At 42.3% G+C, this 26,324-nt stretch overlaps 1 protein-coding gene across 1 annotated transcript in view; it reads left to right on the top strand.

Annotated features, from left to right (window-relative positions):
• SVEP1 (sushi, von Willebrand factor type A, EGF and pentraxin domain containing 1) overlaps positions 1-26,324 on the top strand; it is a 469,484-nt gene that overhangs the window by 191,086 nt on the left and 252,074 nt on the right. The window contains exons 14-16 of the mRNA XM_073664736.1: positions 11,388-11,496; positions 12,077-12,262; positions 16,905-17,138. Coding sequence (XP_073520837.1) covers positions 11,388-11,496; positions 12,077-12,262; positions 16,905-17,138 — 529 coding nt within the window. The remainder of the gene's footprint in view (positions 1-11,387; positions 11,497-12,076; positions 12,263-16,904; positions 17,139-26,324) is intronic.

Raw genomic sequence — 26,324 nt, 5'->3', positions numbered from 1 at the left:
AACTCCGGTTCTGAGTAAGACAGGGTACCAGGACTTTAAGCATCACTACAGCAGTGAAACTAAAGAAAACTCTGGAGTGGTGCTTTAATTGCTGTAGTAGGAAGAGCAGTGACCAGTTGATGAAGCAGAATATGCCGGAAAGTGAGAATCGAGGGATTGGTAAGATGAGTATCAGTTCTTTTGTTATACATTTTAAATATTTTCTTAAAATATAAGTGAGTGGAGAATTCTGTTAAAGGGGTTGTAATTAGTGATGAGCAAGCACTAAAATGCTCGGGTACTCGTTGCTTAGGTCGAGCACATTGGAATACTTGGGTGCTCGACCCGAGAAACAAGCCGAATGTAAGTCTATGGGAAACTCGAGCATTTTTCAGGCGGCTCCCCCAGCGGTCTGCAGAGGGCCTAAAAATTGCCCAGATCGATGGAAACAGTGCTCAAATGACATGGCAACAGCATAGAGAAGACCCCTGGAAGCATTTCTGACTCCCAGGTCACTGCTGGCAACAACATTGTCAGAGGTATTATGCCACTTTTACGGACTCACAATAAAGCATACAAAAACGAATCCAAAATGGATTTTCCTGGAAAATATATTAAGGAACATCCTTTCCAGGGTAATGACTCGTATATAAGGCAAAATAAATAACCAAAACCAAAAATACTCCTCCACACCTTGGGCTATGTTCTCACGTAACGTTTTTGATGCGTTTTTGCACTTTTGAATTGCTTTCAACCAAGACAAATGCATTCACTGGGAAATGTCATTTTAACATTTTACAACCTTATCTGGCCATGTGGTGTGTAACACATCATCAGACACATGCATACAGTGCTGAAAAGACATGGGAACAGCATGGGGAAGACCCCTGGAAGCATGTCTAACTCCCAGGTCACTGCCTAAAAGTGAGCCCATCATAATTGATCCTTGATGCATGCGAAGATGCCTCCTGCCATGCACCTGTTGTTGCAGACTTTCAACAATCACCGTCCACGTCCTTGTCCCAGTGCAGCGCTCAGTTGTCCCTACCCCATTCCTTGAACTGCAAGTGCAAGTATGCAGCCAGCCACCCACCAACCCACAGGCTGCAATACTATACTGCCAAATTTTTGACAGCTGCTTGCACTTGAAATGTGGCCTTTTAGGCTCATGGAGGCGGAAGCTGTCCACAATCTTATGGCGGCGGCGACCGGGTATCCATACTCAGTCCCCAGTCACCACTATTTGTCTGGGTGTCGTCTTCGCCTTCCACAAGCACAGGTCCCACAACATTACCCGTGCCCTCCCCAGTGAACTTACTGGGAAGGACCGCCTACCCACAAACACGTGGTCAAGTGAATGTGGCCAGGGATGGTACGGAGCCAGTCCACAGCTTTTTTTGCTGAGTTGTATTTCACCACAGCCATATTCTTTAGCTTGGTGAAAGGACTTGGGAAACCATATCTACTCCAGCTGTCATTTCTCCCAGAAAGTCCTCTAAAGCTGCTTTCACTTGAAATGTGGCCCTTTAGGCTCGTGGAGGTGGAAGCTTTTCACAACCTCATGCCGGCGGCGGCCGGGTGTCCATACTCTGTCCCCAGTCGCCACTATTTCTCCCAGTATTGTCTCCGCCTTCCACAAGTAAGGGTCCCACAACATTACCCGTGCCCTTCCCAGTGCACTTACCGGGAAGGACCCCCTAACCACAAACAAGTGGTCAAGTGAATGTGGCGAGGGACGGTACGGAGCAAGTCCACAGATTTTTTTGCTGAGTTGTATTTCACCACAGCCATATTCTTTAGCTCAGTGAGAGGACTTGGGAAACCATATCTACTCCAGCTGTCATTTCTCCTAGGAAGTCCTCTAAAGCTGCTTTCACTTGAAATGTGGCCTTTTAGGCTCTTGGAGGCAGAAGCTTTTCACAACCTCATGCTGGCGGCGGCCGGGTGTCCATACTTGGTCCTCAGCCATCACTATTTCTCCCGGTATCGTTTCCGCCTTCCACAAGCATGGGTCCCACAACATTACCCTCGCCCTCCTCAGTGCACTTACTGGGAAGGACCTCCTACTCACAAACACGTGGTTAAGTGAATGTGGCCAGGGACGGTACGGAGCCAGTCCACAGCTTTTTTTGCTAAGTTGTGTTTCACCACAGCCATATTCTTTAGCTTGGTGAAAGGACTTGGGAAACCATATCTACTCCAGCTGTCATTTCTCCCATGAAGTCCTCTAAAGCTGCTTTCACTTGAAATGTGACCTTTTAGGCTCGTGGAGGCGGAATCTTTTCACAACCTAATGCCTCATGCCTCGTGTCCATACTCGGTCCCCAGCCGCCACTATTTCTCCCGGTTTTGTCTTCGCCTTTTATAAGCGCGGGTCCCTGAACATTACTGCTGGTACTTTTCTGTGGGAATCTGCTGGCCTCCTACCAGCCTGGAATATTTCCAGTAAACTATGGTACGACACCATGGTATTAGCACTGCCCCCAGTACCAGTAGCGAAGCCATCCCCAATTTCCTTCTCAGGAATTTTTTTGGGTGGACTGAGTGGCTGCCCAAATACATTAGTTTCTCACAAAGGAGCTGAAGATAGAGTGGCAGTAGGTGCAAGTTTCTCCAGCCTGTTGGATATCAGAGGGTGAATGGCAGCACATTGGATCATTGGTTAGCACTGAAGCCTTGCAGCGCTGGGATCCTGGGTTCAAATCCCAGCAAGGAAAACATCTGCAAGGAGTTTGTATGTTCTCCCCGTGCTGGGCGGTTTGTCACCTAAGCATTAAGCATTTTATCTTCAGCACAGACTGTTGCCGCTTGGCCAAGGCAGTGCTGCAGTGCTTTCAGCTTGTGCCTGATGTGGTCATTTCGGAGATGGAGGAGGTGCAGGAGCTGAACAGTGTGATTACATTGAGGTTACATTAGCGACTCTGTTTTATATACTAAAGAAGGATCCTACTGATTTGTTTTTTTTTACGTTATTTTTTAAGACAAATGAATTCACCGGGAAATGTCATTTTTATAGGGCCATCAGGCGGCCCTTACTATTCTTAAAAGGCCAGCAGTCGGCCATTGCTATTGTTAGAGAGCCATCAGTCGGCTATGCTTTGCTGTTCCCATTATTAACGAGTGGGTCTCCTATACTGTTATTGCGTATGCAGTGACTGCAAGGGCTGCCAAAAATTCGGACGCAACCCAATACCCCTTTGAAGAGACACAGAGGAGGGTCTCAGTAAAAAAAATGTTCCTATTGTAAAGGAGCGGGTCTCCTACAGTGGTAATGCCCATGTTGTGACTGCAAGTGCTGCCAAAATTTGGGAAAAACCCCACTAAGAATTTAAAGACACATAGAACATGGCCACAGTAACGAGTATGACATGTTCCCATTAGAAAGGAGAGAGTCTGCTATACAGTTATAGGGTATGCAGTGAGTTCAATGGCTGACCAAATTTAGGAAAAACCCCACTAAGAATTTAATGACACATAGAGCAGGGCCACAGTAACGAGTACGACATGTTCCCATTAGAAAGGAGAGAGTCTGCTATACAGTTATAGGGTATGCAGTGAGTCCTACGGCTGACCAAATTTAGATAAAACCCCACTATGAATTTAAAGACACATAAAGCAGGGCCACAGTAACGAGTATGACATGTTCCCATTAGAAAGGAGAGGGTCTGCTATACAGATATAGGGTATGCAGTGAGTCCAACAGCTGACCAAATTTAGGAAAAACCCCACTAACAATTTAAAGACACATAGAGAAGGGCCAGAGTAATGACAAATTTCCATTAGAAAGGAGAGAGTCTCCCATAGTGTTGGCCTATGCAGTGAATGCAAGGGATGCCAAAAATTGGGAGGCACTCCAATGCCCCTTGGAAGAGACGTACAGGGCCTCATGAAAAAACGTTCCCATTATTAGGAAGTGGGTCTCCCATAGTGTTGGCTTATGCAGTGAATGCAAGGGCTGCAAAAAATTGGGAGGCACTCCAATGCCCCTTGGAAGAGACGTGGAGGAGGGCCTCATAAAAATGTTTCCATTAGAAAGGAGCGGGTCTCCTATACTTGTAATGCCGATGCACTAAGTGTATGGGCTGACAAACATTTACCCCTGGGGGGTATACATGAGCATACTGTATAAAAAATTTTTTTTACGGGCATCATAAACACCCTTTAAAAAAATTATGTGGGTGTTGCATCACGGACCACGGTCACCCTGGTGATATGGTGGTGGAGGAAGAGGATGAGGAGAAGGAGGAGGACATGAGCTAATAGCCAAAATCAGGAAGCGCATACCCATATGTGAGTGTGAAAAGGTGCATGGGAATACAACTCCCAAGAGAAGACACTGGATTTGAGTTTATGTTACGCTGCTATCATTCGGTGGTGTTGAGAAGTCTGGCCCAGTCAAGCCCTTGTTCATTTTTATAAGAGTCAGCATTTTCAGTTGACAGGCGGATGCGCTTATCAGTTATAATTCCACCAGAAGCACTAAAAACTCGCTCTGATAAAACGCTAGCGGCAGGGCAGGTCAGGACCTCCAAGGTGTAGAGAGCCAGTTCATTCCACATATCCACCTTGGATACCCAATAATTATAAGGCACAGATGAATCATGGAGGATGTTGGTACGGTCGGCAAGGTACTCCCTCCGCATCTTCACAAACTTTGCACTCCTTTTGAGAGTTCCCCGTGCCTCATTGCTTGTGCGATGGGAGGGACTGAGAAAATTCTCCCAGAACTTTGACAGTGTTCCCCTGCCTTTGCTGGATTGGAGTTGAGTCTCTCTCGCCTGAAGTTCTTGGTTGTTGGTTGTCCAACGAACTATGACCACTGCCGCCAGCATTTTCCGATGGGAATTTATTTAATAGTTCCGCAACAAGGGCCTTCTGGTACTTCCCCAATTTTGAAGACCTGTCCGCCTCAGGAATAAGAGATATAAAGTTCTCCTTGTAGCGTGGGTCTAGAAGTGTCACCAACCAGTAATGACTGTCACCTAAAATTTTGAGAACGCGAGGGTCATGGGAAAGGTAGCGTAACATAAACTCAGCCATGTGTGCCAGACTGCTAACAGGCAAGACTTCCGTGTCCTCACGAAGAGGACGCGTGACCATGCTCTCCTCCTCCTCCTCTCTGTCCTCAGGCCATCCACGCTGAACAGACGGTATGACAGTTGTTCAGGTAGTACCGTCTATAGTGCATGAAACTAGTTCCTGTTCTCCCTCCTTCTCCTCCTCCTCTTCCTCAATGTCACCCAATCCACGTTGGGATGAGATGAGGCTGGTCTGTGTGTAATCACCCTGTATGGTTCCTTGCTCCATCTCATCGTGTTCTGCCTGTAATGCATCCTTTTTGATTTTGAGCAGAGAGCGTTTCAGAAGACAGAGAAGCGGGATGGTGACTCTAATTATGGCGTCATCACCGCTCTCCATCTTGGTGGAGTCCTCAAAGTTTTGGAGGATGGTACATATGTCTGACATCCATGTCCATTCCTGAGGTCTTATGTGTGGAGTCTGAACTGAATATTGACGCCCTTGTTGATGCTGGTACTCAACAACTGTCCTCTTCTGCTCACAAATCCTTCCCAACATCTGCAGTGTAGAGTTCCAACACGTGGGGACATCACACACCAGTCTGTGAGCCAGAAGCTACAAACGCTGCTGAAACACGGCAAGGGCGGCGGAAGCTGTAGCTGACTTTCTAAAATGGGCACACAGGTGGCGTACTTTAACAAGTAGGATTTGAGAAATCGCTGAACCACGAGGTTAAGCACATTGGCCAGGTGTGTGAGCTTGCCTCGCCTCAGAGCCGCCACCAGGTTCCGGCCATTGTTACACACGACCATGTCTGGCTGTAGGTTCAGTGGTGTGAGCCACAGCTCTGCCTGCTCTTTCAGAGCTGTCCACAACTCTTCAGCATTGTGCGGTTTGTCAATTAAGCATATTAGCTTCAACACAGACTGTTGCAGCTTGGCCGAGGCAGTGCTGCAATGCTTCCAGCTTGTGACTGATGTGGTTATTTTGGAGATGGAGGCTGAAGAGACGGAGGAGGCTGAGGAGGAAGAGGTGCAGGAGTTGTAGACCGTGGGGGCAACCCTGATTGACGTACGGCCTGCAATCCTTGGCGTTGGGAGGATGTATTCCGTCCCACAGTCCGACTGGGTCCCGGCTTCCACTATGTTAACTCAGTGTGCCCTTAGCGAGCTGTACCGTCCCTGCCCACAAGCACTTGTCCACGTGTCCATGGTTAGGTGGACTTTCCTGGTAACTGCATTGTTGAGGGCACGGCTAATGTTTTGGGACACGTGTTTGTGTAATGCGGGGACGGCACACCGGGAGAAATAGTGGCAGCTGGGGACCGAGTACCGAGGAACAGCCGCCGCCATTAGGTTGAAGAATGCTTCCGTCTCCTCGAGCCTAAAAGGCAACATTTCTAGTGCAGGCAGTCGCGAAATGTGGGAATTTAGTACTGTGGCCTGTGGGGCGTTGGCTGCGTATTTGCGCTTGCTTTCCAAGGACTGAGGTATAGACAACTGAACACTGTGCTGGGACAAGGACGTGGACGTGCTTCCTGATGCTGCTATGACAGGTGCAGGGCAGGAGGCATCTTCGCATGCACCATGGACAGGGGATTGGCTTGCATGCACAAAAGTGGAAGAAGCAGTGGTGCCACCCTCAGACACTGTTCCTGGACCCTGGGGTTCAGCCCACAATGTCAGGTGCTTTGCTGCCATGTGCCTGATCATGCTGGTGTTGGTCAGGCTGGTCATTTTGCCACCCCTGCTGATGGTGGCCTGGCAGGTGGTGCAAATGGCCTTTTTGTGGCTATTGGCAGAGTCTTTAAAAAACAACCAGGCTCGGGAAGACCTAACAGTTGTACTGGCAACTTACTTCGTGTTGGTGTTAGGGGGAACGGTTGCCTGCCTTCTTTCTGTGGCCACCACACTGCTTCTTCAAATTTTTAATGGAAGCCAGAAATGGCAGCATTTTCTGAAAACATATATGTGATCCGTGTGACGGAGAAAATACTGTTTTAAATACCTGGCCTGTAAGTAACTATTTTGAACAGCAAACTGGTGTCAATTGCTTCACTGACACACTGAAACAAATCTTTAATGGAGGCCAGAAATGGCAGTATTTTGTGAAAACGGATATGTGATCCGTGTGACGGAGAAAACAGAGTTTTAAATACCTGGCCTGTAGGTAACTATTTTGAACAACAAACTGGTGTCAATTGCTTCACTGACACACTGAAACAAATTTTTAATGAAGGCCAGAAATGGCAATATTTTCTGAAAACGTATATGTGATCCGTGTGACGGAGAAAACAGAGTTTTAAATACCTGGCCTGTAGGTAACTATTTTGAACAGCAAACTGGTGTCAATTGCTTCACTGACACACTGAAACAATTTTTTAATGGAGGTCAGAAATGACAGTATTTTATGAAAACGTATATGTGATTCGTGTGATGGAGAAAACACAGTTTTAAATACCTGGCCTGTAGGTAGCTATTTTGAACAGCAAACTGGTGTCAATTGCTACATTGACACACTGAAACTAATTTTTAATGGACGTCAGAAATGGCAGTATTTTCTGAAAAGGTATATGTGATCCGTGTGACGGACAAACCACAGTTTTAAATACCTAGCCTGTAGGTAACTATTTTGAACAACAAACTGGTGTCAATAGCTTCACTGACACACTGAAACAAATTTTTAATGGATGCCAGAAATGGCAGTATTTTCAGCGCAATTATATGTGATCCGTGTGTCGAACAAACCACAGTTTTAAATAGCTGGATTTATAGTGCTGTAATATGGAAAGGACCTGGCTGCATTCTGCAGTGCCAACAAGCAAATGACGCAGAACAACGGTGTTCTCTGGATTGCTTTTTAAGCAAATAATGAGAATTAAGATAAAAAAAAAATATTCCTGGCCCCTGAGACCTGGGCCTATTTCTAGAAATATAACAGCAGCAGCAGACAGAACTGGAATGGAGCCTCTTGTGCTATGTGCACTGCTGTCTGCTATATACCCTGCCTGCCTATATACACTGCCTGCTTGATATCTCTGCAGATGGATTAGTCCTCAGAAGGACTGTTTGTTGAGATGGATATGTATCTCTAATATAGTTTGGCACACCTACACTAACTAGAAACAAGCAAATCTCTCCTTAGCTCAGCAGCAGCTCTCCCTACATTGTCTGATTCCTGAGTGACTGTGACGAGCATAGCAACGCCAGGTCTGATATAGTCCTGATGATATAGACCTATGCGGCCAGCCAATCGCTGTAATGCCACAACCAACATGGCTACGGCATTACAGTGAGTGGCAGCCAATCCCTGCATGCTCATTGGCGCTGTAAAGAGCGCCAAACATGCAGGGAGGAGACCCGAGCTCACGCCGAGCAACCCCGGAAATACTGGGCGAGCGCTGAGCATCTCTCGCTCATTACTAGTTGTAATCTTTGAGATGTTTGGCTATAAGCTTTCTTAGTTATATAAAAAAAAAAAACATAGCCAGTGCTGGACCTGGAGAGGATAAATAATACTCAGTCTATTTTTTTAAATAAATAAACTAATAACCAAAACTTTTCTGAAAGGTGACAACCTCTACCTTTATAATCAACACCCTAGTTCATGAGAATGTTCACTAATCAGACATTAATAGCATACTCTAGCAATATGTTTGTGCTGAGACAACTCCGTTATTTACTAGTCACATAATATCATGGGAATAAATGCATTAAAAACTGCCTAAAAAAATAATTTAGCTTGCATTTAATTCAGTACATGGCAATTAGGGAAATTACTGTTACGTGTTATGTCACACAAAGTGAAATATAATTACAAGTAATTAAGTTTCAGGCAATTTGAGTAAAGTTCTTTTTTTAAAATATGTGAAAAACTAAGGAAAGATCCTACAGAATAGTGAGTAACTTTAAAGAGTAACCATCGTTTTATTTTGTATTTCATAAATCAATAGTACATATGAAAATAAGAAACTTTGTAATATATCTTATATCTTATTAGAGATATCTGCTTCTTTCTCCGCCAGAACTCATTATACATTCGCAAAATTCTCAATTCACTGGTAAAATCTGTATTCAGTGAAGACAGATTGTTACATTACTGAGACAGGAGATGACAGTTGGTGCTGATGAGATTCCATGGAAAAAAAGGAGGAGCTAAAGACAGAGCTCCTCTTTCCTACTACTATTCTATTTGCACAGAACCTTGGCGAAAATGTGGCAAAATTTGGCACTTTGTGTCACATCAAGCTATAGACTTGTTATGTGTTTTAGGGCAGCGACAGACTGCCATATAACTCGTGCGATAATCTCATCGCACCGAACAGCCTGGCCGGCACCTCTCCTGACCTGAGCATGACTGCATGATTTATTTCTATGCAGCTGTCAAGCTCAGGTCAGGAGAGCAGAGAGCCGGTACGAGGTTTACGATGCGATCCTTGCACGAGAAATACGGCAGTCTGCCTCTGCCCTTAGACAATTTTTGAAGCTCATCCAACAAACAGCATTTTTTTAGAACTAAAGGGATGGAGAAAATATCCCAGCATGCACCATAATTTAGAGGCATAAAAGAAACCAAGACATGATGTAAATTTAATAAGTGATTAATGGTGCACCAAATTTATCATCCAGGATTAGCCGAGGTGATACATTTGACCCATTTTCAGACTGTCTAGTCTAAGGTTGCAGTGTGCAAATATTAAACTGAATTAGTGTGGCGCCTCTGAGGGTTCGACCGCCACAGGGATGCTGCACTTCTCTAATGGAGTGTAGTGTTCCTCCTCTGAGGTAAGAACTGTGTGATAGTCGTGACCCAACCTTTACATCCAACAACACATTTCCCCACCAGAGGGGGCTAGTATGCACTAGGTGCTGCCCTCCTGATTACAGGGAGACTGGGGAACCAAGAGTTAGGGGAACCAGTTAGTGGGTGAGGGTGGAGGACTCACAATTTAGTTACACTTAATTTTTGATATTTAATACATTGCCATCTTGGCTCATTGTCTTTTGGCTGTCATTTTCATGGTGATCTTCATCACTGAGCGTGGATCCTGTGTGGACCTGCAGTGGATGGGGACATGGCCCTCGCACCTTAGCCTTGGGGTCGAGGGGCAGGTTGCAGATAATGAAGGTCTCAACCCGGTCAAGGACCATAATCAAGAAGGCCCGGAGCTCAAGAGTGTAGCTCCATAGCAAATGGATCCTGGGGAGGATGCAGACGGAGCGATGTATGCCACCTGTCCTCACCACCTGATATATTCAGAGGGAGTCCGGCTGCAAGAGGGGTACCGGCCCCCGACACCTGACCTTGCTACTCCATGTCCTGGTTGGGAAAGCCCGGTAGGCCCTGAGGATCCCACCGGGTATCGGACGGAGCGGAGCTGCTGCCCATGCCCTTGTTCTGAGAGGAGCTCAGAGGGAGACCCGGCCTATTCGCACACACACGGACAGGAAAGGATTAGGTCTGTAGTTCAGGAACACTCTGGTGCAAGGTCCCGATTGAACGCTGGACTTACTCGGAGGTTGTCGGACCCCCGTCCCTGGTGACCGCAGAGACTGTCCGCGGGGAGCAGGGAGTCGCCTTCCTTTTGCCATCTATGTGAGTAAAGCCTTGGAAGTTCACCCCTATGGCCTCCGGACTCCTTATTCTGCGCTACACCGTACGACGGGACACCTGTATTCCTCTACTACTACCCCCTCCATCCTGTCCTTCTGCCCTGAGGCCTTGCTCCGCCTGTGGGGAGTAGTAATAACTATGTCTGCTATATCACCATGCCTCAGTGGACTGCAGCGGCGCTGGTGGCCTTCACCAGGTGCCACAGGTGACGTAGTCGTAAACCAGCCACTCCACCCAGACAAGCCTACACCATCCTTTTTAATGTGATGGCCCTGAGCATGGTTCGAGTCCGGGCCACGGCTGCACCCCATCTTTCCATCACAGGACCCAACTCCGAGTCCCCCATCTCCCAGGGTAAACAAAAGGGCTTTTCGAGTAGATGCGTCACATTAGTATATCTGTTCCAATGTGTTGCTGCATGACCTTCACACTGTCACTCATGAATTTGGAAAATTCTGGTAAAATGGTGCCAATAGGTATAGAATTCCTATTTATTTGGTGCCCTTCAAGTATGATCTCAAACTCAGGATTAATTTAAATCACTTAAAGGTCCAGAAATTCTGGAGTAAATTTTAATGGTATCTTTATCTACAAGCGTTCCAGGTTAGTTTCTCGTTTAAACTGGCCTTTTTATTTCTACGGAATTTATAAAATGAAATAAATCACAATATTTTTCTGTACTTTTAGTCAAAGTAAGCATTGTATTTTGGTCATGAACTGTATAGGTGACTTGCATTAGTTGGCGCAGTGTTTAATAGGCTGGTATTTATTTACAGGTTCCGTCTTTCTGCAATGATGTAGATGACATTGATTGCCGACTAGAAGATCATTACCAGCGACTGTGCCTCGAATACAATTATGATTATGAGAATGGATTTGCCATAGGTAACTGAGCATTAACATCTAAGATTTTTTTTAGTTATTTTTTAGTTTATGAGTTTTCCTCAAATGCTATACTTTAATTTAAAAAAAGCAATTTTTCTTTAAAAGAAATCTGTCAGCTGTTTTTTACTCTTTAATTTGAGTGCAGCATGATGTAGGGAAAGAGAATCTGATTTCATCAATTACTTACTGCACCTTTTAGTGTAGTTTCAATAAAATTAGTGTTTTTTCAGCAGGAGATTATCTTCCTGATTATCATAGTTGTCTCATGCCATGTAGTCCTACTGTTCTGTTTAACCTTGTCCCCACCACTGACTAGCAGCTTTCTGCCTATGCACAGCGTACACATAAAACTTTCAATCAATGGGATGGCTCAGCAGTCAGAGAACTGCTAAATCTGCAACAGAGAAAACAATGATTTTATCAAAACTACATTAAGCAGACCACTAAGTGATATATTGCTGGAATCAGGGTCTCTGGCCCTACATCATGCTTCTCTCAGATTACATAGCAATAACTTGGTGACTGATTACCCTTTGAAATAAAACAAAACAATAAAAGTCATTATACTAACCATTTCCAGGACCTGGTGGCTGGGGAGCTGCTAATAGATTGGATTTCTCTTATGATGATGTTTTTGATGTAACAGAAGATGAACTAGGTGAAAAGTCCATTACTGATACCCCATCACATCTGCGTGTGAAAAGACATAAGAGGGTGAATATTCCTGCAACTGATCAGAAAGTCAAGTTTGTATTTAATATTTCAGGTAAGGCACTGAAGTTTGGACATTTTGTTACAAATTTTGCTGATATATCTCCTGCAGTCCTAGACCAGGATATAGATAATGAAGCTTGTAAATTAAGATAAATATAGCAAAATACTTAATTTTTATCTTATATTGGCCTCAGACGAATCATTTATAAATGTAAGGCTATGTTCACACTTTGCGTTTTTGCAGCTTTTTTTATGCTTTTTTATGCAAATTTTCAGCTGCATTTTACAGTACCAGCAAAGTCTATAATATTTCAGAAATCGCATGCACACACCTTGTTTTCTTTTCCTGACTGTTTTGTCAAAGAGCTGTGTTTTTGCACGCAGCATGTCTCTTCTTTCAGCGTTTTCTCAGCGTTTTCGCAGTGTTTTTCACCCATTAAAAGCAATGGGTAGTGGAAAAACACAGCAAAAACACAGGTATCAGGTTTTGCTGTGTTTTTGTTGCCAAAATCTGAGGAAGTTGAATCAGGTTATTTTTTATGCACTAAACTTTATCAGAATGCACAAGAGACAAATGTACCCTGACAAAAACGCAGCAAAAACTCAGCAAAACTTGCTTTTTTTACATTGCTTTTTTACTGCCAACAGAGCAGGTTTTGCCTGCAGAAAAAAAACACATCAAAAACGCGACATAGCCTTGGTATTACATTTCCTAAGGAGAGGTAACTAAAGGGGTTTGCCATGGGTTAAAAACTGTATTTAAACTGTAAAGACCACTTACAAATTAGATGGCTGTTGGCAAATCGTTCAGCTGGTAGCCATCTTGGCCGGTTCTCCTATACATAAAAGCACTCATTTCGCTGAACACTCAAGTGTTCTCTACGATGGATGACTTATCTACTGGATAAAATATGATCTGCAGTCTGAAATCGAACCGATCGATATCGGCTGATTCGGTCGACTTTAGTTTAATGTTTACATGGGACTTTGGGAATTGTTACAAAATGATTATTGTAATTAATTGAATTAAAAATTCAAAAGTCTTATCTGAGGATCAGTAGAGGATTAGTAAGATCAGACTCTCATCTGAGTATCAGAAGAGGATTAGTAAGATCAGACTCTCATCTGAGGATCAGAAATGGATTGGTAAGATCAGAATCTCATCTGAGGATCAGAAGAGGTTTAGTAAGATCAGACTCTCATCTGAGGATCAGAAATGGATTAGTAAGATCAGACTCTAATCTGAGGATCAGAAATGGATTGGTAAGATCAGAATCTCATCTGAGGATCAGAAGAGGATCAGTAAGATCAGACTCTCATCTGAGGATCAGAAGAGGATCAGTAAGATCAGACTCTCATCTGAGGATCAGAAGAGGATTAGTAAGATCAGACTCTAATCTGAGGATCAGAAATGGATTGGTAAGATCAGACTCTCATCTGAGGATCAGTAGAGGATTAGTAAGATCATCTCTCATCTGAGGATCAGAAGAGGATTAGTAAAATCAGACTCTCATCTGAGGATCAGAGGAGGATCAATAAGATCAGGCTTTCATCTTGGAATCAGTAGTTCTCTACTTTCATTAGGTTAGATATATCATGAATCAGTTCTGTGTTGAGACAATAAAACAGAATAAAACTCAGCCTCCTTAGTTCTTGACACCTCTATCCACCACTCTTCAGTACGGGAGGACAACCCTTCCCATATTATTTTTGTCCTGACCTTCTCAAGCTGTATCACATAGTCATGTGACTGCAACAATCTAGAACTGCAGATAGTAGTTAAATCATTCCACCAATGGATGGCTAGTACATCTATGTCCATTTATGAATTTTGGAATGTTTGCTGATCTCTAACCCTGAGTTACTGTGATGTCTGTTTCCTCCTATAACAAAACAGGGTATACTAGAGAATTTGGGGTTCTCAGATAAGGGGACAGAAAATGATAAAAAGACTTCTGCATTTGAGTTGACCTTTGGGAATCTGGCATGTTCAGAAATGCTATGTACCTGCAGATATAGAGTAATGTGCAGGAAGATAGTATTTAAATCTTGTGTAATCAGTTTCCTGGAAGTGCAGCTACAGGGAGTAAATAAAGCTGTATTCTCCCAGTATACACTCTCTCTGAGTCATCGGGGGGGTGTAGGGGCGTTATTATGTCAGTAAACATTGAGCGCACTACAATCACTCCCCGGCACTTTGATTGAAAGCACTCTGCAGCATGTCTGTGCAGAAGGTTTTGGAAGAGAAGACTGTCTATGGAGTGATTACAGTCACGTTCATTATATAATGAGTTGTAACTTAATCACTGACCGGCACTACCCCATTGACTTAAAGAGAGTGGTTGCAGAGAGGCTAAAACATCATTTTCTTCCTATTGCGACTAGGGATGAGTGGACCCGTGGATGTTCAGGTTCATCAAATTTGACCGAACTTTAGTCCAAAGTTTGGTTCGGGTACCAGAACATGACCCAAGCTTGACCCCAAACCCGAACCCCATAGAAGCCAATAGTGACCCGAACTTTGGTACTGTAAAATGGTTATCGTAAGGGATAGGGAGCTGCAAAAGGAAGCAAAATGGGGGCAAGAGCAGAACAATTGTCCTGCAAACAAATGTGTATAGGGAAATTACTTAAAATAGCATAGAATAAAAAAAAATAATAATCTTGAACCAGCAGGCGGAGGTCCAAGTGGAGGAATGAATCAGTGCCTTGCGTGTGTAGTTTATTGTACTTGTTAATAAATAAATAAATGAATGAAAAAAAATACAAGGGGTCCCTTGTATTTTTAATACTCAGCCAAGGGAAAGCAGACAGCTGTGAGCTGATCTTACTATGCTGGGAAGGGGCCAATATCCATAGACCTTCCTAGCCTATTAATATCAGCCCCCAACTGTCTTCTTTGTCTTTGATGGTTATTAAAAATGGGAGGACTTAAAAAAGATTATGTGGGGTCCTCCTATTTTTAATAACCAGCTAAGGCAAAGCAGACACCTGGGGGCTGATATTAATAGGCTAGGAAGGTCCATGGATATTGGCACCTTCCCAGCCTAATAAGACCAGCCCTCTGCCGCCCCAGAAATGACGCATCCATTAGATGCACCAATTCTGGCACTTAGTCTCGACTCTTCTGATTGCCCTGGTGCGGTGGCAATCAGAGTAATAGTTTTTGGGGTTGATGTCAATAGTGTAATGTCAGCTGACATCAAGCACAGGAGTTAATAATGGAGAGGTATCTATCAGACACCCCCACTCCTAACCCCACTACTAACCCCATTGATGTCAGCTGTGACATTACATAGCTGACAGCAAATCCGAAAACTACTACCCCTATTGCCACCGCACCAGGGCAATCAGGAAAATCCAAGGCTAAGTGCCGAAATTTGCACATCTAATGGATGCACCATTTCTGGGGCAGCTTAGGGCTGGTCTTATTAGCCAATATCCATGGACCTTCCCAGCCTATAAATATCAGCCCCCAGCTGTCTGCTTTGCCTTAGCTGGTTATTAACAATAGGGGGGACCTTGCGTCATTTTTTTTTGGTCCCCCATTTTTAACAACCAGCAAAGGCAAAGCAGAAAGCTGGGGGCTGATATTAATAGGCTGGGAAGGTCCACGGATATTGAGCCCTTCCCAGCATAATAAGGCCAGCTCACAGCCTCTGCTTTCTCTTGTCTGGTTATTTTAATTATTTTTTTGGCTGTTTTTTTTTAGTTTTTTCTTTTTTTACACTGTCCCTTACTAGATCAACATACTGTCCCTACACTAGTCAGAACATAATGATATGGTGTTTATAAAGCCCGGGCCATGTGTTGCGCTTGCCAATCATAACCATGCCAAGTATTGGCATGGCTGTAATGGCTCTGGAAGTGCCCGCAGCCTAAAAGCTTGTTGATTGGCTGCGCTGCAGCCTTTCAACAAATTTCATTCTGCTCTGATCCCACAAACTTCCAGGAAAAGGGCTGTGTTCAGAGTTCAGCACTTACCCCTAAATGCGACACTTCCACTAAGCTTGGATTTAATTGTTATTTATTTACCACAGATTGTCCAGATAGCTGTAGGTAAGTAGTGTTTTTCGAAATGTCACATTCCCTTTAAGGTCCTTTAGTCTTAATGTAAAGCCAATAGCAGATGTTCTATTATCCATATCATTTTCTTTGTTTTCGATTTTTTTTCAATAAAACTGCACTGCTTGAGTGCCGGCTTCCACTGCAATATCAGATAGTTCTATTTATGGCCAGTGTGATGCACTAAGGGGTTGTGACGGTCAGACAGATGTCTCACTGAACTTACATAGTATTTCTTATTGAAGTGTTAGAGATTTGGAGTTTTACGAAAGAGAGAATCTAAACATATGGTTTTCAAACTTTAAGACAGGAAGATGGTAGTTGAGTGAAATCCATTACAGTTAATGTACTTTTATAGCGTTGTCTTGGTGAGAAGGTATCATAATTCACAGTGGTTTGAAAGGAAAAGCTATCACGTGATATTTTGTCATATGCTAAACTACACATCTTTATGCTCAATTTCTCTTCAATTAAACTTTGTGAGCATCTGTCCAACCATTATGGGATATTGTTATTCCTACCAATGGTCTGGAGACACCTGCCAAATGTTAAATAAGTCTTCTGCATAAAAAACCTTGATCACTTAACGTCTAGCACTATTTGCACCTTATTGCCATTTACATTTTCAGCCAGTGTACCTTTGCCAGAAAGAAGGAATGACACAGTGGAATCAAGCAACCAAGAGCGCCTCCTCAAAACTTTAGAGACCATAACGAATAGGTTGAAGAGGACCCTTCGTAAGGAACCGCTCAACTCTTTTCACTTTTCTTCAGAAATGATTGTAGCTGATAGCAATTCATTGGAGGAAGGGAGGGCAGTTCTCTTTTGTAGGCCCGGTTCTGTACTTAAAGGACGAATGTGCGGTAAGTTAACTAATAAACTTTATATATATATGTATATGTTGTTAAATCTGTCCAGAAGGGAAGGAGGTGCACTTGGCAATGACAAAACCACAGATAAAAGTGTAATGCATAAAGACCGGCAATTCTCTCATTGGTCTTCATGAGGGGGTACTTAGTAGCAGCGTGTGCCTCTCAATGAACCAGGAGAGGAGTGTTGTGGCGCCCGCTACTATGTGCGCTTTGCCACTAGTCTTACTCCAGACTCTGCTGGAGTAAGATTTGTGGCATAGCGAACGCTGCCGCTTGCCATGATTTTGACAAGCAAGGGTCACCACTCTCCATCCCATCCGGACCAGAGGCGAGAATGAAAATGCGAGAAGATGCATTTTTTGCGCAACCTCGTGAAATCTGATGAAAAAACTGTTATGAATCGCCCCCTTAATATATATTGATCACATAATACAGTTAAGTATTAAAGAGCAGTTTCCATGATAAAACACCTGCCCATCTGGCTTCTTAGTAGACATAAACTTTAGGTTTCCTCATCTATTTATAATCTCAAAGAAAAAGTACAGATTCCCTAACAGTACACCATGTGGCTTCTTTTGTCCCCATAATGAGCTCAGCACTATCATCTGAGCTGAGTAAGAATAATGGGGAAACCCATACTGGATGGAGAGGGGAATAAGGGCAAACATCCAAACTTTCCATCATCCCATGAGTCCACAAATAACCTTTACCAAATTCACAGTTCATAAATCTCATACACTGATAGTTTTATTTGAGTTGAAGGGGATTTTCCATTACAGAGGTACGAAACATGAAGACTGTAGGATGGACACTTATTGATTTAGTCATCACCCATTGCCCCATAAATAGTATTGTCGGCTATAATACATACACACAGTTTCCCTCCAGTCCTATCATATTAACACATGCATTACTCATTGCAAGACCTAATCTACTGGCCATCATACTATAATAGGATTTGCTTGCTCTTGCAGTGCCTTTTCTGACGGGATCCATTACCTCCATCCTTCAAATCTGCTAAGTGTTTTTTAATAATCTAAAAAAATACAATGTAGTCAGTCTGGTATTGCCAGTGTAACAAAAGCGGTTTGGTAAGGACTCTCCACCGCTGCATCGCTCTTTGAAGACCATATGCCTTAACAGAGCATATGAAAAGATGAGACAACCCATTTAAGCATGGTAAAGTGCATTTATCAATGATATGACATTGTCAGTAGATCCAACTTTTTAGAAGAGTGTTATATTAGTTTTTGAACCACATAAACTAGATTTGTGCAGGTAAGGGCTCATGCGCATGGCCTTATCGGGTACGATCTGACAAGATATTGGATTGCACCCGCACTAATGATATGCTTTGGGGCCGTGCACATGTTAGATTTTTTTTCCTCATTCTGAGTTGGTCCATGGAAAAAAATCACAGCATGGCTGGGTTTGATCTGATATTCGGATCGCACTCGACCATGCAAGTCAATGAGTTCTTGGAAACCATTGGACTGCATTTGGATGACATCTTAGCACAGTCCAATATCCACTGACTGACACAATGGAGAAAATGGAGACATTTTTTTCTCCATCTTCAACTCATTGGAGAGAATTGGATCTCATTATGATCACAATCTGATCAAACTCTGATCAGACTATAATTAGCATAATTGACCCGATTCTCTCCGATGAGAGAATTTAATCTCGTGTGACCTAGCCTAAAGGACAATAATTTGTTTATTCAAAGCTTTACAGAAACCATGTAGCACATGAATAATTTACAGATCTACACTAATGTAAAATTTGAAATAGGACACCTAAATTAGGACCAGAGTAGTCTTTTGGAACTCCTCAGGCATCAGGGCTCAAGTCCTCTTGCAGAATGTGCCCCTTCTATAGTTACACCCCCATTACATAGCAAATTGGATTAACTTGTCATGCAAAGAAAATTGTTTATCTAGTATTTAAGTCAATTTTGTCCTCACTGGCTCACTAAAATGATCCTCACAGGTCTCTCATCAAATACTTTTCGACTTTTGGACCAGTCTCTAATTTAGTTTCCTTCTTGGATTAATTTAGTGTGATCTTCTGCCAGTTGGATATGAAGGAAAACCTCATTGTGATGGGCTTTGAACCACTCTTTGAACTTTTTTTTCGGCTACAGAAAGAGTGTGATGTTTTCTTATGTACTTTGTAGTGAAGATAGAATTCAGAATGAAAAATGCCGCTTGTTGTGATATAGAAACTGTACGAGGCTGCATTAACATTAACATGCCTCTCTTCTAGCCTCATCATTGGAGTCTGAGCTTTGTTTAAAGGAGCAATGTGCTTAAATTATTAGTAAATAAATACATAGTAAAAATGGAAAGAAGAAAAACTTTCTTACAAAATTTGAAGGATTTTCTGCATGCTTTTGAAACAGTATTACACATACCTTACTGAGAACAAATTTTCTTTCAATTTTTGGCTGATAAACAGTTGAAGGGTCTTTCTTAAAGGCAGTGGGAGAGGGCTCATGTGGCCACCTGTTGCCTTATTGCCGAAGACAATGGCTGCTGAGAAACATACAAATTAATTATATTTGTCTCCCAGTTATGATTGTAATGTGTGAATAAGATAGGTCCAACTAAGAGACTTCCTCTTGTCTAGAGTTTTTGTAGAGGGATTAAAATTTAAGTTGTAATCCTGGATAATATACAAGCATTGTAGGAGGATTTTTATTGTTATACAGCACTGATAGGCAAAATGAAGCTAGTTCTGAACAATGTGATAGCATAGAGCTATGTACATGTAACCTGTTGATTGGCAGAGGGAGACCATGAGGCTCCATACTACTGAGTCGTTGGAAGTCGAGAGTTCCACCATATTTTTTCTCTCTATCATACTGCACTAAAGAGGTAATATTTCTATGTAAGAAACAGGGGCGGAAATACCATTGGTGCAAACTGTGCAGCAGCACAGGCTTCCAAAAAGTAAGTGGGCCCATTTCCACCTCCAAATGATGAAATACTGGTCCCTAAATGGCCCATATACTGCTCTTGTACAGATGAGTAAGGTATGATTGCCAGCAGTTTTAGTTAAAGGATACCCATCGTCAATGATGGGTATTGTGTAATAATGGGTGCTTCTTGTAAATACAAATACTTTTGTAATTTACTATTTCTTAAAATTTGGCTCTATTCTTTGATATTATCGACTTTTTGGTGTTGTTTACAGCTTATTGCCTACGTGACTTTCCACAACTACTGTATCGCAGAGGTGATCAAAATGATCAGTGCTTACAAGCTCTTTCCAATGGAGCTTGTAAAAAACTGCACTAAAACTGTCCGGTAAAGCTGGATGGCACTTTCAGTTCCTGATCCTAGTGCACTGCCAATCCTGCAGAGGAGAATCTGCCTCATATAGCAATATCAGGAGCACAGTTTTCGTGCGAGTGGACTGAACTATAAATCATTCAGGAGCGCCAACCCCCCCAGCAATCAGGAAATCAAGAAGCTGGGGGCGGTGCTGTACAGAGAAATGACACAAACTCTTTATAATTATATCTATAATTTTCTTTTTCTCTCTTTGGCATTAAATGTTTAGTATCCTCAAAACTTGGTATCAGTCAATTTAATTGTAAAACCTGTTATTTACAAGGTGTTTTGTATCCTTGTATTATATTTATACAGTTGTTGGCAGATATAATTGGAGTTTGCCCCTGAGCTCACACTGTACTTTGGTGTTAGGAATAATTGCTGCTGGTAACAAATGTGTCAATCGCAGAACCGTAGAAGTAGGCAAAGGTGAATATTTGTAAATCTCTAGATAGCTGAGGAACATCTGTTCTACCTAATGTGGATATATAAGGTAAAAATGTATTATTCTGTATCTTCATATTGTTTTATCTATTATTCTAAACTGACTTCCTTAAAGGCTTATATATTAAATTGGTAACATTGCTTTGAAATTTACTTGTTATTAAAAATCCTCACCATTCTTAATAACAGTAAATTTTTATTTTGTTGTTTACTGCTCGTTGTGCAAGCTAAAGTCCACCGCTGCTGTCTATGAGAGGTGAACTATCTCCTAGACAAGGAGCGCCATGCTGCAAACTGTCTCCAGTTGAGCTCCTAAGAACTGCTCTGATGCTTGCTTGATCAATAGAGCACACTGTTAGCTCCCGACCTAGCCTGCGTCAGTGCCCCTGCTCTCCTCCAATGCTGCAAAGCTGCTTCTCCATTGGAAAGCACACAGTTCAGGTTATTGACAAGATGATGCTGCTGGTCTGACTGTCAATCAATCAGGAAGGCACCGCTCCCCAGGAAGCAGGCTGGAGAGCAGTTCGCTGCAAAAAAAAGAAAAAATGAGACAATGCCTTTACAGCAATACTTAACATAGTCACAAATAAATGGAGGTTTTATTAAACTTAAAGCACACCTGTCAGCATGATTGTGCTCTGTAAACTACATACACTGTCAGATGGGCGACATTACACTGAATAAAATGATACCTTGGTTGATGAAATCCGTCCTGTGGTTTTTCTGTAATCTTTACTTTCAATCTGGAGATAATGATATGCTCGTGCTTCGGGGCGGCCTGTGGGGGGGCTCTATCTGGTGCTCTGCTTACATATTCATCTGTACGCTCTTATGGCAGCTCACTGTGCTTTCACTGACCTGCCTCCTATTTTATCTAGCCCCGCACTACTAGATGCATTATGTAAAATAGGAGGCAGGTCAGTGAAGGCACAGCAAGTTGTCATAGAAGCATACAGATGAATATGTAAGCATAGCACCAGATAGAACCCACCCCACAGGCTACCCCGGAGCACGAGCATATCATTATCTCCAAACTGAAAGTAAAGATTACACAAGAACCACAGGACGGATTTCATCAACCAAGGTATCATATTATTCAGTGTAATGTCGCCCACCTGAAAGTGTATGTGGTTTACTGAGCGTAATCCTGCTGACAGGTGCGCTTTAAAGAGGACCTGTCACTATGTAAAAACTGGTCTGTTTTTGCTTTAAATTTAACCCTGCTGCTCCCCAGAGTATTGTTTTTTTAAATCTGTCAAACAGCTATTGAGATACAGTTGAAACCAGAAATTTACATACACTATACAAAAAGACACACATACATGTTTTTCTCAATATCTGACATGAAATCAGAATAAACCTTTCCTATTTTAGGTCATTTAGGATTACCATCATTTTTAATATTTGCCAAATGCCAGAATAACGAAACAGAGAATGTTTTAAGGCATTTTTATTACTTACTGCATAGTCAAAAGTTTACATACATTTTATTACTATTTGGTACCATTGCCCTTAAACTGAATGACTTGGGTCAAACGTTTGAAATATCCTTCCACAAGCTTCTCACAATAGTTGGTTGGAATTTGGGCCCATTCTTTGTGACAAAATTGGTGTAACTGATCCAGGTTTGCAGGTCACGTCCATAAATTCTCAATAGGATTGAGATCAGGGCTTTGTGATGGCACTTCAAAATATTGACTTTGTTATCCTTAAGCCACTTTGTTACCATTTTGGCAGTATGCTTATGCCCATTTCTGCCCAAGCTTTAACTTCCTGGTTGATGTCTTGAGATGTTGCTTCAGTATTGCCACATAATCTTCTTTTCTCATGATGCCATCTATTTTGTGAAGTACACCAGTCCCTCCTGCAGCAAAACAACCCCACAACATGATGCCGCCACCCCCGTGTTTCACAGTTGGGATGGTGTTCTTAGGCTTCCAAGCTTCTCCCTTTTTCCTCCAAATGTAACTATGGTCATTATGCCCAAAAAGTTAAATTTTAGTTTCAGCAGACCACAGGATATGTCTCCAGAAATTAAGGTCTTTGTTCCTGTGTACATTTGCAAACATTAATCTGGCTTTTTTATGTTTCTTTTGGAGTAATGGCTTCTCCCTGGCAGTGTGGCCTTTCAGCCCATGTTGATGCAGTACTCGTTTCACTGTGGTTATTGACACAATCTTATCAGCTTCTGCCATCATCTTCACAAGGTCTTTTGTTTTTATCCTTGGTTGAGTTGATATGTACATGTCGGACCAAAGCACGTTCATCTCTGGGACACAGAACCCATCTCCTTCCTGAGCGGTATGATGGCTGAACATTCCCATCTTGTTTGTACATGCATATAATTGTTTGTTCAGATGAACGAGGCACATTCAGGTATCTTGAAATTGTGCCCAAGGATGAGCCAGACTTGTGCAAGTCCACAATCCTCTTCCTGATATATTGGCTGATTTCTTTAGACTTTTCCATGATGCTACGCAAAGAAGCAGTGTGTTTCAGGTGTGCATTAATATACATCCACAAGTGTGTCTCTAACTATGATGTTGCCAAAAAAACTATCAGAAACTTCCAAACACATGACATCATCATATGGGAAGTCCAGAATTGTTTAAAGGCATAGTAATCTTAGTGTATGAAAATTTTTGACTTTGCACTAAGTAATAAAAATGACTTAAAACTTTCTCTCTCTCTCATTATTCTGGCATTTGGCAAATATTAAAAATTATGGTAATCCTAATTGACCTAAAACGGGAAAGGTTTATTCTGATTTCATGTCAGATATCGAGAAAAACATGCATATGTGTCTTTTTATATAGTGTATGTAAACTTCTGGTTTCAACTGTATCTCTATAGCTGTTTGACAGATTAAATATATATTATTATAGATTAAATATATATTATACGTTGTGCTAATTTTATGCTCTTTATCAAGGTAGGTTGTTCATAGGATAACTGTGCAAAGCTGCCTAAAGATACTGTATACACACAGAGAATACTGTGAGCAACAGCCCCTTGATAAAGACCCTAAAATTAGCACAAAATAAAAAAGACCCCTTTCTCTGGAACTGTACGGTGGATATAAAAAGCAAAGAAAAATACTGAGGGGGGCAGCTGGAATAGAATCAGAACAAAAACAGTCTACTTTTGATCTGGCAACACGTCCCTTTTAAACATTTGTCCTTTCACTGTTCATAGAGGTTCCAAAAACTAAGCTCAGAAACAGCACTCAAGCCCCCCAAGCACTTTAGATAGCTGTTAGTCAATGATGTTTCGACTGATTGTTCTGCTGTTCTCTCCTGACTCCTCCATACACCAGAGGACTCAGCTGGCCGAGCACGTCTGTGATCTCTGCGAGAGCTGCTGTTAGATATCTCTGGTGGCAACTTAACTCAGAGCGAACAAAAGGATTGGCAATCCAAAACTGGACATGCCGGATCCTTCAGTCCTCAGACATCTTGTATTGGGGGACAGTGGGGAAGGCCCCACAAAAATTAGTCTGTCAGCCAAACCTGTCGATATCGGCAAGTTATGCCCATGTTAGTCTAATACGTATGTAGCTTCAAGGGACTGTTCACTTCTGCTTTTTTATTCTTTTTCTCTCTGTTCCTTTCCATTTGCTTTTTGCTTTTTTTATTGGACAAAGAAAAAAGTTCTGTTGACTATGCTTTCTTATCTGCAAAACATGCTTACACTGTATAGCGCCATTAATTCCACAGCACTTTACAGACATTATCATCACTGTCCCTATTGGGGCTCACAATCTACATTTCCTATCAGTATGTCTTTGGAGTGTGGGAGGAAACCAGAGAACCCAGAGGAAACCCCCACAAACACGGGGAGAACATACAAACTCCTTGCAGATGTTGTCCTTGGTGGGATTTGAACCCAAGACCCCAGCGCTACGAAGCAAACAGTGCTAACCACTGAGCCACCGTGTTGCTCAACAATGGATAACATAATCATAATAGTGATCCACCAGCGAACATCTTGCTTCCTCCATGTTAGTAGGATTTCAGTCAAGGACAGTAGTGAGGTTCATTTTCTTATAGGTAAATGCCTGCCACTTTTCCTCTCCTCTCGTCTCATATACACAGACATTTGAATACATTTCGCTATCACCTTCCTTCAGTTCTAGCATGTATTCTCTGTCTCATTCCTCATACAGATATTATTTATAGTAAGTGGTGGCCATGACTGAATGTCTAATGTGATCCAAGTAATTCTGCTATGACATTGGGTAAATGTTAATGGCATGCATTAGCTGCTTGAAATATTCCGGGCATGTTAGAAACGTTATAATGATCTCAGCCATGGAATCCTACGGCACGAACATCTTTTTTTTTTTTTTTTTAAAGAATAAAAGATGAAAATGCTCGTATTGCCCTGAAGGTGGCAGTATTTGTACGCAGCAGAATATTTTGGAAGCCTTGCTTCAGACAGAGTAATCAGCTTTTGCACACGACTTGTATGGATGAGGCAGAAGGTTCTGAAAGGTAAACATTAATCAAGCATTTTTAAGAGCACTGTGCTGAAACCTAGTGGAGATCTTTAAATAGAATATGAAGTAAGCAAGAATGCAAAATATTCTGCTACTCTTAAGAACAGAAATTCACTAATGCGTCCCATATGGAAAGCTGGCCGTGATAGCCATGGACTGGGACGTATTTAATATTATAGCCTGTAACTAGGGAGAATAAGGGACTGGGAGTAATATCGGAGCATGTAAATAAACACTTAATGCTAATTCTTATTCTTCTATCACATTTTGCTTGTATTAAGATGCTTAGTAAATGATAGAAGCTGAACAATTATAATCTAAATGCTCAGTGGTTAGCACTGAAGCCTTGCAGCACTTGGGTCCTGGATTCAAATCCCACCAAGGACAACATCTGCAAGGAGTTTGTATGTTCTCCCTGTGTTTGTGTGAGTTTCCTCCGGGTTCTCAGGTTTCCTCCCACACTCCAAAGACATACTGATAGGGAATGTAGATTGTGAGCCCCAATGGGGACAGTGCCGATATTGTCTGTGGCGCTTTTTAAGAAAAATAAACTACAGATGGTATAATATGCATAACAGGAGAAACATATATAAAGGGCATAAAACGGATTTTTATTTAATACATGATTAAAATCTGACCATCAAAATCATACAATATTACAATATACAATAATTGTGATCCCAAATCTTTGAAAATACGTGGGATTGATATTCTACACTTAGGATCCCGTGGAGGTAACTGGGATAAAATTCTTGCCCAGAAAGAAACAAAATGGATTGTTTGCCTTGATACCGTGGCTCCCCGGGGTCTGAATGAGGCATTAGGTTTTGCCTCCTTTCTATGATGAAATCCTTGTCTGGTCCAAACATCTCTGTTTTGCCCTATAGATCTGATCCT

This window comes from Phyllobates terribilis, unplaced genomic scaffold, assembly GCF_046119375.1.
Source record: "Phyllobates terribilis strain yellow unplaced genomic scaffold, ASM4611937v1 Scaffold_1__5_contigs__length_1240528914, whole genome shotgun sequence".
NCBI classification, from domain to species: domain Eukaryota; kingdom Metazoa; phylum Chordata; class Amphibia; order Anura; family Dendrobatidae; genus Phyllobates; species Phyllobates terribilis.
Note: the sequence above shows the minus strand (reverse complement) of the source record. Positions and strands in the feature narration are given on the sequence as shown.